The sequence below is a fragment of the Melopsittacus undulatus genome, chromosome 5, assembly GCF_012275295.1.
Source record: "Melopsittacus undulatus isolate bMelUnd1 chromosome 5, bMelUnd1.mat.Z, whole genome shotgun sequence".
Taxonomy (NCBI): Eukaryota; Metazoa; Chordata; class Aves; order Psittaciformes; family Psittaculidae; genus Melopsittacus; species Melopsittacus undulatus.
In genome coordinates, this window is record NC_047531.1 from 16,481,375 (window position 1) to 16,499,877 (window position 18,503).

Genomic DNA, 18,503 nt, shown 5'->3' on the forward strand with positions numbered 1-18,503 from the left:
CATTTTTCCTGGATAGCTATGGCAGGCTACGTGAGAGGAGGAGCTCTGAATGCAGAGCGTGCTCATAGCTGCTGGGAGACATGAGAGCCAGGCAGGAGGTAGGTGAAGTCATCACAGAGCACATGAAATCACAGAAATCATTAATGACCTTCTAATTGGAGAACTGAATCCCATGTTTTTCCTGCAGGGCTAAAAAGGGAAAACACCGTGCAACATCATTATCAGTCAGAAGGACTGTTTACCAGTTCTCTGGAGTTTTCTTTCCTTCTGAAAACACATTTACGAAAATAAGTATGTGTTTGTTCTTCAGCTGTAAGCTGCCATGATAAAATCAGCTGGGGGAGAGCTCAGAGATATCTTTGCTGCTTCCTGAAAATTGCCGTGTGTTTTCTTTTCCTTTGTTTGTTTTCAAATCCAGAGGTTTTCATATAGCATGCTTTGAAAGGACTCCTTTTATGCAAATAATACCACACTTCTTTTGTAAACTAAACACAAGCTGGCCCAACCTCTGCCTGCAGATAAGCACACATGGCTTCCAAAGTTCTCCCAACTGCTGCAGGAGGGCTTCCTGCTTATCTCAGGAGAGTTCGCACCCAAAATCCCTGTAGGGCACTAAAACAAGGTAACAACCAGTGAATTGTTTTCACAGTACAAAAAGCCTTTCAGGAAGCAGCAAGGAGCAATAAGAGATGGCTAAAGAATAAGAAAGTACCACTTTCCCATCTGGAAAAGGCAAATCTAAAGGTAGGTTATTTACCAAGACCTCCATCACATGCTATTAATAGGGGTAAAAGCCCATCAGTCAAATATTTGACTAGGCATGGTTTATAGGGATTTCAAAGACATATGAAAAGATAATGCCTGTGTCCATTAGCTAGTTACTTGGAAATGCAGTGTAGGTTAATTCAGTCTTTCTTTAAAGAGTAATGATTATCTTCATTAACAATATATAAGATTTTTAAAGATTCACTCTTCTGCACCTATCATCCCTGTTAAGTTATGCCTTCTACATCTCAGTATTTACCCTGTATTATCTATTGCTCATTTTAAATGAGGTAATATTGAGATTCTGTCATGTCAACAGATCTTCTGCCTTTCAGGCTGTTTTAAGCACCCCGTTTTCTAGTCCTTAGTCAGCTCAGCTATCACAGAAATCAATGAGAATATTGTTTGCATGAAGACTGTGGAGTCGAGTCTTCACAGTAAAGGAATGTAACTTACCCTGACAAACCTTAGGTCTGAGACCAGGCTTTTGTGTGACAGTCCAGTTGCAAAAGAGTTTAGATCTGTCCCACTGTCATCTGCAACAGCTGTATCTTGTTCAGATTTAAATTGCTCAAGTGAGTAATTATCAATGGCAGGAGTAGTCCAGTTTTTTATCTGAACAGGGCATACGTGGTGCTAATAACCAATACAATATAATTTGAATATTTTAAGGAGGAGCAGGAGTGTAAAAGAATGTGTTGAACTAAGTGGTATCAACTGTTTAACAAAACCTCACACTCAGAAGCAATTGTAATATAAAGTCATACATTAACTGACATTTCCAATTTTATCACTGCCATTTTATTTTCCTTTTGAATAAGCAGACCAAGCTTAAAATTATGGGTAAGATCCAGGCACGCTGCTTTGGCATCTAAAATAGGGTTTAGAGTGAGCTCAGGGCATAAGTCCAAGAAGGCGATCCAAGAAATCTAACACTTCCTAGCCATGAAGCTCTGAGGTGCTTAGATTAACCAGTGTCTGTGCTTTGTGCTGAATATTCCTTGGATCTCACCTGAGCTTGAGCTCCACCGGAGAGGAAATCACATGGAGCAGTAGGAGACCCTTGGTCCTGGCTGGGTTACAGCTCCATGCTAAACTCGTTTGCAGTGCCCAGACAGGGTGGAGCCAGCCACCACAGGCGGGTCCTGCTGCTGACAGGCAACCTCTAGTCCCATGCTCAATCCTCTTTTTTCCTGCTGGCCTACTCTGCTCTAAGGCATGGGGACCACTTTGCCTGGGAGGATTCACATCCCTGCCTACCGCTGTTTGTCTGCTTGTTCCCACCAGGACAGGAGGAGGAGAGCAAGGAACCACCACTGGGGTGGGATGCTGGATCTCTCATGGCAGGAGCGTGCAAGCAGGGGCTGCCTACACCCCAGGGAGGGCAGGTGGCAGAGAGGGGCAAAGCCAAGCCCTAGTCTCAGGTTTAGATCTGTAGCCAACCTGTTCTTGTGGGGGTGAAGACCATGGTTTTAAATCATCCCTTTTATGGCAAGTGCTGTCCTACAGCTCAGCCTTGCTATGTTGTGCCTGTTGTAAACACCAGCACTAAGCCCTTCATATTTTGGAGGTGTTTCGTAAGAGTAAGCTAATTTATCCTCATGTCACCCCTACGAGAAAGGTAAATACTCTCTGAAGTTTGGAAACAGACTCTTTGCTTATCTCACAAACTCCTTGAATCTGGCTCCAGATTTCCAAGGGAGACACTCCAGAATCTGAACAAGTCCAAACCCTGGTACCAGGCCCTGTACAAATGAGAACCCCTGAGAGCAGCCAGTTGCACATTTAAGTTCCTCTGGTCTCTCCAGGATGGGGGGGGGGGGGAAGAGGCTGAAGGGAAGTAAATGAAGCAGCTGAAAAACACGCTCAGAAGAAAAAAGACAAGGCCCTTTTAGCATGTAAAATCTCAGGCTGCTCAGTCATCCCTGAACACCTTCTTCAAACTATTGAGCTTTTCAGCATCTCCTGAAGGTCAGCACGATATTTCAGACTAAAAGCTGTGGCTGACAGACCCTCACTGAGGGACATCTGCCAAAAAATGGGAGCTGAGGCTGCTCCAGATCAGCCACTCTGCTGATTGCAGCTGTGACACCGTTGCCTCTGGTGAGAGCCAGGATGTCAGATAGGCTGGTCCCAGGCCATTTTGGGATTTATGAACACCAATACCGTAAAGTCCTTGGAAGCAGATCATGAATCACAGGTTCACAGCACAGCGGCAGTCATGCCAATGAGCCATCATTAACTCAGTTTCTAAACTGAGTGAAAGTAGGGCATCAGTTAAAGTGCATTGCAATAATGTAAACTTGCAGTGACAAAAGTGAGGTCAGCATTAAAAAGAAAAGGTCATAACCTCCTAACCAAACACAGATGGGAAATGAACACTATCCTTCACATTGCTCCTCTTTGATTATCAAAAAGCAGCTATGAAGCTAAGTAGACCATCGGGTTACTAACTTTGATATCAGGTAAAGGATGGATTCTGCTAAACTTAAGGCATAAAGACAGACTTACTTTCATTTGCTGGTTTACAAACAGAATCTATTTGTCTTTATTTGTAGCTGCTCTGAGAGTTTGCACTGCTTTTTTACTTGGGGCAAAGACCACCAAGTTAGTTTGCATAGAGGCAGTTACTGTTTGGCAGGGTAAGTTATCTCAAACACAGTACTACACAATCATGGTTATACAGCTTGTGGAGCCAGCTTGGGCATGGAAAGGGTGCAGCCAACTTTCTAGCACTAAATATAATACATGTGAACAAATCACAGTATCAGGCCAGCGGGCTGTGCCCTGCCAGACTTGTGCAGCAGCCTCACAAAAGCTCCCTAGATGCAAGGAGGGGGCTTGGAGGCAGCCTAAAGGCAGCTGTGCAGGTGCACAAACAGACCTTTTTCCCAGTTTCTCCTTTACCTGGATATGCCACCCCCAACAGGCTGAGTAAAGGAGAGCTGAGAGTCTCACTCCAGCCCTTGGATGAACTCTCAGTCAAGGAGCCCAGCTCATGTGTACAGATGTGCTGCTCTCACTGGGGCCCTGCACACAGTTTGACCATGACATCTCAGCTTCATAAGCAATGTATCAAACAAGGCATCAGCAACCTACTGGAAATCCTTGACCCTAGGTTTTGTCACCAATTTGCCTTGTGGCTCTTGGAGACACATTGACTGAGAAGGGTGAAGTCATGGCACCCCGTGGTATGCTTTATGTGTGCCTGTGGAGCAGAAAAGCCGCTGCCTGATGCTGTCCTGCTACCTCTTTCAGAAAAAAGAACAGATCCAGCACAATTTCTTCTGCTTGATATCCTAGGTGTTTGTACCACACCTGGAAGGAATTCAGGGACTTACTGGGTTTTAGTTGCTGTTATTATTATATTTATTGTATTTACTATGACATCAGAAGAAAACTGGATAATTTGGTATGCACGTAGATCCTTTGGTACAGTTCTTATGTAATTTATCATCGCCATCTATTGATGCACAGAACTTGTTATATTAAAAAAGAAAAAAAACAACATAAAAGAGATTAATGCTTGCCTATGAAGAGTTATTGTCTCAGGGACTCCTAAGAGCCATTATCACCAAATGACAATTAAACTGCAGGAAATGCCCTGCATCAAGATTGTTCATAATTGCTGTTGGAACATTTAGATCAAATCTGTATGCTGTCGTGGTTACTCATGGCTATCTGCCTTTTAATCTTTTTCATTTTATGACCCATGCTATTCCTTTAATTATCACAGTATGGAAAGCTATTAGCTTTACAAGACAGGAAAGGCTTCCAAAATCTGCTCTGCATTTCAATATAAGAATTCAGGTAGATGGGTATTATAACCAAAAAGCATAAAGTAGAAAATCTAAGTAAGTGCTGCAAGTACTTAAGGGATTGAGCTAAAACTTGTGCTCGCAGCCAGGTTTGCCAACTTGGCTCTTCACGAAAGGAGGAACTACATTCCGAGGAAATTACACTGTCCCCATTCCGTACAGACAACCACAAAATGCTCACATTCATGCAAAAAGTTGATCAACAGGATTGACTCAGAAGTACAAGAAAACTTATTTTTCCTACTGTAAGGTGTACTTGCATCTTTACCTGAGCTTGTGTGACTTCCTCTGTGAACCAGACCACATGTCTGCATTTATCTCAACTAGCTAAAGTCGGTAAAGGTCATTGCATTGCTTATGCATTGAAAATATATTAAGAGATTAATTAGTCTGTCCAAGCAGACAAAGAAATGGGAGGGAATTAGTGAATTGGGTTGGTGTACTCACTAACCTGAAGTAGAAGACCAGCATTACCCTGTGTTACTGGTAATGACATGTAAAATAACAAGCACGTCATGTTATTCTACACACACACACACACACACACATACAGCTCCTTTTCTACTTGGACTGAATAAGATATTCCCGTATCAGTTGTCAGGCTGAATTATTTGCTGCAGGTACCAAGCTTAAGTCTGTGCTGGAACTGGATTTATTTTATTACCAGTGTAGTGATAATGGGCCACAACAGGATCAAAGGTATTTTCTTAATGAATGTCCACAACTGCTGACTTGCATTTCAGATGAATGGATTAGATCAATAGCGTTGTGTTGTTCAAAGTTCACTTTCCATTTTCCTGCTAAACAATATAATATTTTCACTAAACAATAGAATAATAATAATAATTAAATCCTCCCATCCTTATACATCCAGATGTGGAAAGCTGTCCTCCTGTATTTAAAGATCCAAATCCATCTGGAAATATAAACAAAAAACGAAGGACCTACCTTATTGTGGGTATTTCCTCCCTGTTTTTCAATTATTCTTTGTGTATTTTGAACTTCTTTTTTGGTTCCTGTTCTTTGTGGAATTGATTTCTCAGCCCTTAGAATGAGTACTACTTCCTCACATGAGAGATTTTCCTGAATCACAACAAATGCTGTATACCAGCTTTTAAATTAGTCTTTTTGAGCAATCTATAGCTCTTGATCTGATCCACTCATTTGTAATATAGTGGTGTTTGCTGAGGCTCGTTATGAGAGCCTGTAGCACCATTGTAGCCCATGACAGCAGAAGATGATTAAATAAATCCAGTTGTGCTACAGACCCAAGACATGAGTTAGCCTGAGCGTGTTAAGGTCTGAAGCAAGTTTCAAGGAAAACATTCTGTGCTTCACTGCAGTGCAGGACACCTACAGAAAATTAATTCTAAATGAATATAAGAATAAAATATTCTCCACTGTGAAAGATGGGTTAGTGTTCTTGTGCTTTAATGCCTGGTAAAAATAAACCTGGCAGACAGTGAAAATGCTTCAGTTGGTAGCTGCTGCAAATTTCAGTGGTATATTGGACCCTGTAATGGACCATATATATTAAAGAGTATATTTTATGCAGGCAGAATTTAGATTCTTTTTTTATGTTTGAACAATGTAAGAAAAGGCTTACAGATCATTTGAACATGCTAATGAAAGCAATTTCTTCTGACACACCACAGCACTGAATATGCAAAGGACTTAGTTAATGGTAGATCCTCCAGAAATTGCTAAGGCTCTGTCCTGCCCTCCAGTTCTTCACCATCAGCCATCTGCATGCACACTTACCTCTCAGAGTACCATAGAAACCTCTCAGTACTTTTACAAATGAATTCATGACCTAAATCACTGCTACTCAGTCCTATGACTATGCACTGGGAAAATGCATCATGTTAATGTATGTACCATGCTGCAAAAAAATTATGTTCCCACCCTAGTCAACATGAGCACCATAAACTAGAGTTGAAACTAGTGCTGAAGACAAGGGAGCATGGATTTGAACTCAGATTAGCCATTTGAAATCAACTCATGGATCATTTTTATGTTTGTTGCTCACTTATTCACTCAAATTTTCTTGTTCTCTTGGTTATTTTATCTAAAGTTAGCCAATTCAGACTAGCAATTCTGGCTTAAGAACATTTTTAATCTGTGGACACAAAGAATATGTGCAATTAGTAATTGAAAAGTCTGATGAAGACACGTCCACTGTGGGCTTAGTCTGTTGAAGCTAATGCCAGTGCTGTGACAGATTTGCAACAACAGATTAAACTGGATGGATGGAGCTGTTACCATCTCCCTTTCTTATTTGCCCTGTCCTGTTAAATGATGCTGCTGTCTCCATGGCAGGGTCTCTGATCCACAGGGAATCAGGTCCTGAACTGGCACAGATTTCAGATCAGGATAGACAAGCAAACAGCTTTCAGGAGCAGTTATCACTAGGGTTCTCCTATATAAATTTGCCAGTGTGAATCTGTCAGAGCCCAAAGTAGCAAGATGTACTGTCCCACTGGAAAAAAATATAAAACTATACTATCAAGTATTTCTTTGAGGAGGGAAAAAGGGTACCATTTGCTGGCAGTAGTGATTTTGAAATATGAAGTAATATGGCTCTGCTGTTACCTTACATGACCTATCTGAGGACTAAATCCGTTATACAAACACACTCTATGTGGGATATGCAGGACCCGGTCATTTCCATTTCTGTAGTAAAACAAGGAAAAAGAAAATGCCTCAAACTTAAAAATACGCCTTCATGTCAGTATGTTGTCTTAGCTTGTGCAGATTCATGGAGTGCTTTGTGATCAGAGTCAAATGGGACCTGAGTTGCTGAAATGAGAGCTAGGAAAACAAGCATGACTGTGTTTTCTGGCTTCATTGCATATGACAGCTTGAACATTATTCCACAGTAAGACCAGGCCTGACTTGTCAGTACAATGGCAAACAGTGTGAAAGAGAGACACAATGTTCAATATTTACAAATTATCACCCAGGCCATAATTAGGGAGAATGAAACTTGTCGGGAAAAGATTGCCATTAGGAAGCCGTTAATGGTGCACAAACACTCAAGACCAAGCCTGGTGGGAAGCATCAGCCATAGGACTTGAGGTTGCCAAGCACAGTAATATGACACATCATTAGTAGCCACTTGCAACAGTTGACCAAAATCCATTTTCTCATCAGTTACACAAGCTACTGTCTGCTGAGGGATGGAAAAATGAGTACATCATGACACAGGCTTTGAAAATATCTCTTACAAAAGGAATAATCCATCCACAGCTATTGCTTGCTGATAGTTATCACAGGCCAAAGCTTGCAAGTCTTCTGTAGACACATGAAAGACACACTGACACACATGTCAGGGGAAGGTCACAAAAGAATGAACAGCATCCATCATTCAAACCAGCTACGGAAACAAAGGGATTAGTTGTTTTCCTTCTGAAAGTGATAGAGAGCAGGTAGTTCTTTGACCTGTACTCAAAAAGTATATCTGTAGCCTAAGTATTTTGGGTTTAGTTCAGCAGAATTCTAAGTGCTTAACTTCACTGAAACTACATTTGAGTATGCGCTAAGGAGAACTGGGACTGTTGAAGAGAGGTGAGAATGAGTTTTTAACTCTCCCTATTTTTCCTTTACTTCAGGAGGCATTCAGGTAAAGTATGTTTGCAATGATCTGGTATGGAGGTTACAAAAAAGCAGCTCTGCACTGGAGGTTGCAGCAGTGCAATAGAGAAAGACCCTCGGGTCAAATGGAGGTAAAAATAGGCACCAAACGTCATGGGAGTCTTACTGAGGAACAGTGGAGTTCAAATGGTGTGAGGACTGTGAAAAAACAAATACCTAGAAAAAGGAATTGCACATTGTACTTTTCACATAACTCCTTTGTTCTCCCGAAGCTATAAATGTCTCACAGTAGAACACGTGCCTTCTGATTTCAGGCACCCAGAGAAAAGATTCAAAGTGTGTTGGAGACATACATTGTGAGGAACCATCTTCCCTAGAGCTGCCCATAAATATGAGTCTGAGCTTCCCATAGGTGCAAATCAGCAGATTTCTGTCAGGGAAGATGCTTGAATTGCTTCAAAAGCATGCAGAGGAAGACACAATGTTGGAGCTCAAATATGAGAGCAAAGATGACTTGGTTTTCATTTATTGCTCATATTTTCCTTCATGAGTTGGTGAAATACAGTACCTATTATTCCTGGCATCCTTTGCCTTACACTGAGTCCCGCCCTTGCTCTTGCTGTTCAGCTTTTCAGTTCCAATCTCACTTGCTGAAGGATTTGAAGGAGGAATTTTCTGTCTCTAGAGCACAGATTCAAACCAGCGCTGTTTCACCAAGTGCAGGCAGAATAGCCTGTCTGAGGATACTGGCCTCACATCCCAAGATGTGGTTTGAGGGAAAGAATAAGTCAAGATGGTATTTATGGCACGAAATGTCTCAGTAGTGTCCAGTGGCATTTACTGTTGGACAGCTAGAGATCTTCTTTTTTGGACACTGAAACAATGGGGAGGATTGTAACTTGAAGACCAAGGGGCATACTGGGTGGAAAATCTATTTGGGAACACATTAAAGCAGGAGCATAGCCCACAGTACACAGCAACAGTGCAAGTGTCTGTCAGGTAACCTTGCATCTTTTTTCCTGTGTTGTTAGTTGATCAGCCTCATCTAATTATTGTCCCACCTACTGTTTTCTCTCTCCACTGCAGTCCCACCTTAGTTACGTGGGTTTAAACTTGTTGCAGTAAGTGATATGCCTGCCTCCACGTTGTGTCAGAAATGGAGCACTTTTGGAATTCTCTGCTTGATCTAGTATTTGTCAGAACACGTTGGCTCGTCAGAAGTGAATCTGCAGGAACGCATCAGTTGTAGCAGTTTCTTGGGTAGAAGTGCTGGCTGAAGGAGGCAAACAGTCACACCAGGCTCCCACTCTTCCCACTGCAGGGGACCTTCCCTGGCTGACATTCCCTGGGAAAGTAGGGACCTGAACCTGGTTGTTCTTGGATTCAGTGTGACTTCTGGGTGTTTCACACAAACTTTGAGAGCTCTTGGTTTCATCCCAGTGCGGAACAGGGAAAGTTCTGTACCAGTAAGAAGTTTCAGAGGATGAGAAAACTGTTTCTTGCCCCATACAATACGGAAGTCACTGCTCTGTGTACCAGGGCTATTTTCTAATTAGAGCAGTCTCCCGGGGTTTTTTTTATTATTGCTTTATTTTCTTATTATTTTAAATCCATGTTTGATTTCTTTCTAGGATTCTGTTATCACTAGTATCAGAAAATGTTGTTGATTTAAAGGAAGATCTTAATTTCTCAGTAGCAGAAGTGTGACTTGTTCTTACCAGCTAATACTTGCAAATAGTCTTTCTGATTTTTATCCCCAGCTCTCAATCATTATTCTTATCAGATAACAGGGAAGAAGAACAATTCTTTGTTTCCAAAGCTTATTATTTTGTGTAATTAATGAGGTAATCCACAGAAAGAGTTCTATGGGCATTGAAATAAAATGTCACAAGGCAGGAAGGAGAAATATTATATTGATGGGCTGTTTTAACCAATCTTGTGAAAACACTGAATTTATACACAGCGGAAACAGCTCTGGTCTGTAGTCATATTTTCATTTTACTCAGTCTTAATGAAGTAAAAAGTCAGTACATATTCCTTTTATTAGCTTGGAATTTGAAGGTTGTCTATTTTAAATCCTTTCAGTAATCATGAGCAATTTTTTATTAGCAGAAATTGCTTAACCACAGCCAAACTAGAAGTGTTTTCCAAAAGTATGTGATCATATTGCTGTTAGAAAGTATAATTGTTTTCTCCATGAAGCAGCTAAATTTGGCTTAAGAACTGTGTCATGGCACTAACAGAAAATGTCTGGTGTGACAAGGCATAGTGTGGACACTGCTGAAACGCTCATAACCACAGTTCATTTAATTGATCTTTGGAGGGGGTGAAATATCACACTAGTCATCTGCCTTTGGTTTTTCAAGCCACATCAAACAATTGTGTGGAGAAGTAAAAAAAAGAAAGAAAAATGCTAGGTTGTTTGATTTCATCAGTTAATGGCTGTAGGTCACTTGATATCCCTTTGTTTACAATACAGTGATATGCTTGTATCTTGTAAAGGTTCACCAGAGTGACTTACTGCTGTGGTACAAGACCTAAAATAAAACTTGTACATGTCAGGCACCACATGATGCATAAAATATTCTAATATATTACAAAACCTTGTCAACACTAGGGAAAATGACTATTCCAAGAAGTAGAGCTGGCTGAAAAAAAACATTCTTTTTTCCAAACTGGGCCCTCATGAAAGACAGTGATTTGGGATCTCAAGGGAGGGAGAGGAGGGTGTTTTCGTTTGGTCTGGCGGAAAAAAAATCTCTTTTTTGGTTAATTGAAAATGTCAGCAGAATAAAGAAGCCCACTTCCAGCTCAAATCTTCACACAATTTCGTGTCTTTTCTATTTATCATTTTTGAGCAGCGGCACTAAGAACCAGCTCAGCCTCTTGAGGAGCTTGCCAAATGTCTTAAATCTGCACACCAAAGTGCTACAACTGCTTTGTGTGAGTTGTGTCCTGAGTGTCCTGAGCAGATTTGCTTTTAGCTACCTGTGCACCATCTTGTTCTAAACCCTGTCAGTCATCTGGTTCATTGCCAGTATGGAAGCAGTCATCTCTCTTCTGCTGTTGTACAACACACAGAGGGGTTTTGCAAAATTTATTGGAAGAAAATCCTGTGAATTGTTCTAAAAGGAGTGAAATGTGTACCCACAAAACCCAGTAATTGTAACAGTTTCTAGCACAAGCCTATTAATTACATTGAGCAATATTACACTTTTTAAACTGAAATAGTTATGCTAATAAATGCAGCCTAGAAACAGATTTGTGTTGACTGATAAACTGATGGTTGAGTATATGAAATGTAACCACTCATTTCCTTTAAATATATTTTGACAGATTAAATCTCTGACAATGAAGCCTTTTACTGCATATCCTTCTGGGTTTATTGTATTCCTGTTTGCCTTGCTGCAGAGGAGCCACGGACAATGTAAAGAAGCAGCTAAAAAATCAGAGATGAATTTGACTGTAAAATATGATCTTCCTAACTTCATCGCAGAAACACCAATTCAGAATGTAGTTTTATACAAGCATCATGTTTATATTGGAGCAATCAACAAAATTTATGTACTAAATGAAACCCTCCAGAACATTTCTGTGTACAAGACTGGGCCCATTTTGGAGAACCCTGACTGTGCACCGTGTGAAGACTGCAGAGATAAAGCCAATCTTTCTAACAGCGTATGGAAGGATAATGTCAACATGGCACTGCTCTTAGAAACTTATTATGATGATCAGCTCATCAGCTGTGGTAGTATGTCTGGAGGCGTCTGCCACCGCCACATCATTCACCCTGACAACCCTGCTGACATTGAAAGTGAGGTGCACTGCATGTATTCACCCCGGGTGGATGGAGAACCTGATAATTGTCCTGACTGTGTTGTAAGCACTTTAGGAACCAAAGTTTTGGTGACCGAAAAGGACAGGTTTGTCAACTTCTTTGTTGGAAATACTGTATCATCCACATTTCAACCTCCCCGTGTGCTGCATTCAATATCTGTTAGAAGGTTAAAAGAAACACAGGATGGTTTTGAATTTCTCACAGATCAGTCTTACATAGATATCCTCCCTCAGTTCCGTGACTCATATCCCATAAGGTATGTCCATGCCTTTGAACACGATCACTTTGTCTATTTTCTGACTGTCCAGAGAGAATCTCTGGATTCCCAGGCTTTTCACACTAGAATTATCCGCTTCTGCACTTTAGACTCAGAGATGCGTTCGTACATGGAAATGCCTCTTGAGTGTATTTTTACTGAAAAGCGGAGAAGGAGGTCCATCCGAAAGGAGGTGTTCAACATTTTGCAAGCTGCCTACGTCAGCAAGCCGGGTGCAGCTTTAGCGTATGAAATGGGCCTTGGGTTGAACGATGATATTCTCTACGGTGTTTTTGCACAAAGCAAACCAGACTCCTCCGAACCAACCAACAGATCTGCTGTCTGCGCCGTCTCCGTGCGAACCATCAACGAGTTCTTCAACAAGATTGTCGACAAGCAGAATATGAAATGTCTCCAGCACTTTTATGGGAAAGAGAGCAAATACTGCTTGAACAGGGTAAGTGACAATTAATTTGTTGCATTTTGGGATTCTCCTCATCCCTTTGCCTACTCCATTGCCAAGTAGCCCTCTCCTCAGTTTCAGTTACAGAATATAAGCCCCTGATCGTTTCAAATTACTTTGCACTGCTGCTGATGCATCTCTGTAAAGCTTAGTTCATGTAAACTGAGTATGAAAATCACTGAGGTCCGTATTATGGAACTAAGAAAGTGTTAGTGGAAGTGGGGGGGAAAAAGTCCTTTTTTTCTTAATTTGTAAGTAACTGTGTTTCTTTACAGTGTGATGCGGATAAATGGAATATTTAGGCAGTTATTTCTTTTAATATTTCAGAAAAGTTTTCAGTAACATTCATGTGCACTGAGGAGCCCCTCAAAATACCACTCATATTTTAAACTATGTTAATGCTGAATCACTGCCCTCCTTAGAAAAAAAAAATGAAAGAGCTTGTTTGGAACATGCCATGAAGAGCCAAATTGTAATTCACTTAGTCATATTTGATACAGAAACAGTCCCACAGAAACCAGTTTTCTTAATGAAAGAAATACCTATGGAAAGTGTACCTGAATGTGGGTACTGGTAGTCGATGGGAGGGTTGCCTTTCTGTACACCGTGTGTTTGGGTGATTGCTGCTCTCCAACCACTTGAAATATTGTGAGTGAAGGTAGCACAGAAATTATTTCTTCCCTTCTGGCCAGTGTCTTTGCCACTGTCAGCTCTTGTAAGGAAATACAGAATCTGGGAGTCGAATACTTTCAACATTCATTTTGAAACATGAAACATAAAAGCTTTGAATTGTACCTGCTTATGTAGCAGGACCTTGTATGTCCTCTCTGGGAAGCTTTCTTTTCTCAAATACAAGAAAACTGGAGCTCATAGCTGGCATGCTGTCTTCTACCAGAGGGCAGGGCCAGAGTCACTATGATGGGGCTCTGTCGAGCTTCACAAGCCATGAGGAGGCTTGCGTCAGGATGGAGCAACAGTGAAGGTGGATGGGATCTATCATGTCACATTGTTGGGATGGCTGGAGTGAGGGTGAAAACTGCAGATCTTCATCACCCCAATGCCACCAGAGTCCTCCTCAGCACAGCTGCCCAGCATTGGGCGCCAGGACAGGATGCTGACACATGCCCCAGTTGGAGGTGGAAATGTCTTGCACGATAGAGAAGGACTGTGTGTCACTGCCAGGGGTGAGACAGGGTGGTCTGGGGAGAAGCATCAGTTATAGAGCTTCTGTGGTGCCTCCTCAGCAGCAGAATGTGCTCAAGGTGGGGTCCAGCCCAGTCTGAGCTTCGTCACCACAGGGGGACAGCTGCTTATCGCAGGCTCCAGGTGTTCGACACAGATATAGACATCACCAGCGGATTCTGATACAGCAACCACAACAGGCGTAGCATCTTATTCCCTTTCTTTAGGGGGAAAAGCAATTTTCAGGAGCTAGAAGCCAGTTAGCAGATATTTAGCACAGTAACTTCTTATCTTTCTTCACTGTTATTGCTGTCCTAATTTTTCATTTTAGGTTTCACCATCCTTTTTGAAGTATTTTTCAGTTCATTTTAACAATGAATATTGTTCTTCTCTGAAAGTACTTTTCTTCTCCTTATTCCTGGGGTATTTTATTTGTGAGTGACTGTCTTTAAAGCTCATAGCCTTTAACTTATCTCGTTCTGTACTTGCCTGTACACCCATTTCATAAGGTGATCTTTTCATAGCAAAGTACACCATTAAAATATTGACAGAATAATTTGCCATTTTCCACATGCTGGGTTGTACTTTACAGTTTCAAAAGCTTTTCCAGGGGCTGCTGCTGCTTTGCATATCAGAACTGAATGTCTTAATACTACAGACATGTTTGTTATAGTTGTCCATTTTCAAGAAATGCCATCAGAAACCTGATTTCTGTTGCATTAAACTGATAAAGAGGAAAATGTTTCTGTTTTTTCTTGTGGTTCCTTTAAACAGCATAAAGGCAGGCAGAATTTTTGTCAGGATTGTTTGCTTAACACTGAAATATCAAGACCTTCAAGGTTTCTTGTTCCATTTCCTTTTCTTTATTCCAGAGGACTCATTATGGCTATAAAAAGCATCCTTTGAGTTTTTTCAGTTTTTAATTTGTTAAAAAGGCTGGCAAGTATTTGCCAAGCATCCTTTATACATCTGTTTTTCTCAGGTGTGTAAAATAGACGTACAAGGTTGGAAGGTGAAGGAAGGGAAAGAGCAGGCAGAAGGAGGAAAGCACGTTATTTCTTACACTTGTGTCAGGAATGTCAAATCTGGTCTTCCTTGATTTTGCTGGAGATAAAATAATAATAAACGAAAGAGTCCCAAACCCTCAATTCTTCTTAGGCCCTTTTTTGTGTATTATAAAAACGTACATGAGGTTATAACCCATTTTTCCCCTTTTGTAAGTCACCTTCAACTTAAAAGAAAGCTTTTATAAATTGTGAGAGTTTGTCACAGTTTATTTTGGCAAATTTCAAAACTTGCTTTTTGTAATGTAGCCAAGATGATCTTTCTCTTTGATGTTGAGAAAACGAAACCACAGACCACTGATGCAAGTGGAAGGCACTGACCACTGTGAGATTAAGTCATAGGATAGTGAAAACACAGCAGCAGTGAATATGGTATACCACTAACTTCAACGTTAAAAAGAAAAATGAGCCTTTAGCAATGTTTGCAAGAGACTGCTATCTGATAATTTACAGTTAGAGTTTGATTGATGAAGGCCATTTCATGTTATCAAAAGAAGTCCCACAAGACAATTGTACATAATTCTGTTGGACTTTGGGTAGTCCATCTTTTTAAGTGGCTGTCCCTCAGGACTATTTAGTCTGGAGCTTCTGAAGGTAGAATTAGGCCAAAATAAACCAGAATAAAACATCCAAAACACTTCCTCAACTCATTCTTCTCATATTTTAAACATTAAAAAAGTAAATATCTCAACTCATCTTGATGTGATTGACAAAGTTGGCTAGTTTTTAACCTTGTTTCGTGAGGGAATGAAGCTGTGTGGTTATGCTACTGTATACCTGTCTTTCTAGCAGTTGACCTGACAGCAGCAACAATAAGAAATCTAAAAGATGTGAATCCAGAGACAGATTCAGTATATGCTCAGGCTGTGGAAACTGATGAAGTTTAAGGAGCCCCTTTACAAACACTAAAAGGACACACAGGGACCAAATCAGGTATTACTCACCTATGGGAAAAGTCTCCATCAGAGCTTAGCTGGACAGCAGAGTCAACCAACCACAAGATGTAAGTCCAGAAACAACTGTGCTTTAGTTATTCCAGTGCTCATGGAAAACCTTACAAAGTGAAAATACAACATTTCCTATTCTGTTTAAGTGAAATACATGTTAAGTCAAAGCCTGGGCTCACTGAAGTCAGGGATAGGAAAAGTGAATCCGATGGCACATCTGATTGGTATCAGATGTACCTTAGCAGAGCTGTGACCAGTTAGCGCTTTGTAATAATTTCCTTCAGTGAAGAGCTGGCTGTCACTTGAGTGACAGCAAGGAGGAAACAGAACTGGCTTTGAATTAAAAGGAAAAGTTGGAGCAATAGTAACGGGGTTTTATTGTCTGAATCAGGACAAAGGTAGCTGCTGTGGAGGGTTTTGAATCAGTGTTCAGGAATCTCCTCACCCACAACGAAGAGAAAACTGGATGTAGGCTTTTAGCAGAGTTTATTTGGTCACAGTTAGTCACCATCAGTCCTGGTAGGGTACTTCTCAAAACAGAGAAGTTACTTAGAGGGGGAGACAAATGCTGCTTACTTCATTTGAAGACATAGTTCAGTAGTGTGCACCTCTAGTATGGATTAAACATGATTCTCTAAGTGAGGAAATAGGTTGAGTTTAGCCTTGACAATTTCAACTATACATTTCAATTGTCATTAGTTAGTTCATGATCTTACAGGCTTTGTTTAGCCTTACTGTGTCTCTTATGTGTTAAACAGTTGGGAGTCCAGTTGTTCTGATACCTGACTTCAATCACTATTGACTTCCATGGAAAAGCACCTCTAAAAATGAAATCCAAATTCAGTTCTGTGAAGATCTTGTGGCTTTGTTTCTTCTGCATCTACGTTCACGTGAAAGCCTAAAATACTCCATTCACCTTACAGGAAAAGAGAAACAGGCTTTTGCTATCATGTTCCCAACAAGTGTCCTAAAGCAAGAGCAACTGGTCACAACTCCTGTGTCAGTTGAAAGGCACAAACAATTGGAAGAATGTGAAATGGAAACAGAAGATCAACAAAACAAAAGATAAAGTGACAGTAAAATAAACACATGGTGATGCTTCTTTATTACAATTACACACATGATAGATGAGTAAAATTGGGTTATGCTTATATTGTAATGGAAGAAAATAATTGCTGCCTTCTATCAGGAAACCGCAAAGGCACTTATTGATCTGTCATCCTAAGGGTATGTCTAGGAATATTTAATAAAATAAAGAGAGACAAATAACTCTTTTGAGGCCCTGTAATCGTAACGTCCCATACCACTTGGCTTAAAATTTTTTGGCAGGTTTAAAAATAACACCACCTCTCTCTGATTAGGAAGAGTTGATGTGGCTTATTTAGATAATCTCACAGCACTGGAGATGTTTTTCATGTTGTGAGTGGAATGTGCCTGAATATTTTCCATAAAAGTCAGGCATCAGAATGCATCAGATTGGTTCAGTCATTTATCCCTCTGGAAATGCTGTAGGAAATGGCATACAGCACTCTGTGCACAAAGCCTGCTCCTGACCATATGGATTTTGTGTGGGCTTCTCTATGGAGTTCTGATGTCTCAGGAGAATAGAATCATACAATTACAGAATAGTTAGAGTTGGAAAGCACCTTGAGATCATCTAGTTCCAATCCCTGTTCCATGGGCAGTGACACCTCACACTAGACCAGGTTACTCAAGGCTTCATCCAGCCTGACCTTGAACACTTCCAGGGATGGAGCATTCACAACTCTCTTGGGCAGCTTGTTGCAGTGCCTCACCACCCTCACAGTTAAGAACTTCTTCCTTATATCTAACCTAAATCTCCCTTGTTTAAGTTCGAACCGAGTACTCCTTGTACTATTGCTACAGACCCCGAAGAAGAGGGACTGGGCAATGAAAAAAAGTAGACAAAGGGACTGGGTGATGGGCAATGTGTACTGACACACCTTCAAACAGGCTTAAACCATAATAGTAAGCTGACAGGCTGCATCCGTGATCCTGTTCTGCACTCACTGCCTGCCTGCTGAAAGCCCAGACAGTACCCCAAGGGTGCTGCCCTGTATGATGGCATGCAAGGCAGGGTGTGCTCACCACCCAGCTCCCCACCACCAATAGGTACATGACCATCTAGATACTTGGCCATCCAAGATCCCTAACTAGGGTAAATAGCATGGTGTAACATAAGGACTTGGTACTGGCCATGTGGACACCTCCACAATGGAGCTCCCAAGAAAAAGGCAAGGCAAGGAAAAAGCAGGTCTGGGAGTTTCTTTGGAAAGTATCACACCACCTGGAGTAGTAGGTATCTTTAAAGACTTTTCCGAGCTCCAGGAGCAATGGAGTTTCGGGGCTGACCTCTTGGTCCCCAAGTGCTGCAAAAACAACATTTTCTTTTTCTCCTAATGTCCTGTTAGGGGCCTGTCTCTGCCTCCCAGTGCCGCTACTTAGTGGTTTATCATCTTCTTGGTGAAAGCTGGATTTCTCTGGAGAAGGTAGTATCTGTTAAACTACCATTTTCTGCAAAGGGCACTGTTTTATCAGCCAGTTACTAATAATGT

At 41.1% G+C, this 18,503-nt stretch overlaps 1 protein-coding gene across 1 annotated transcript in view; it reads left to right on the forward strand.

Annotated features, from left to right (window-relative positions):
- The first annotated feature begins 11,516 nt into the window (after positions 1-11,516).
- MET (MET proto-oncogene, receptor tyrosine kinase) overlaps positions 11,517-18,503 on the forward strand; it is a 70,887-nt gene continuing 63,900 nt past the window's right edge. The window contains exon 1 of the mRNA XM_005146070.4: positions 11,517-12,728. Within this exon, the coding sequence (XP_005146127.2) occupies positions 11,529-12,728 (1,200 nt within the window). The 5' untranslated portion in view covers positions 11,517-11,528. The remainder of the gene's footprint in view (positions 12,729-18,503) is intronic.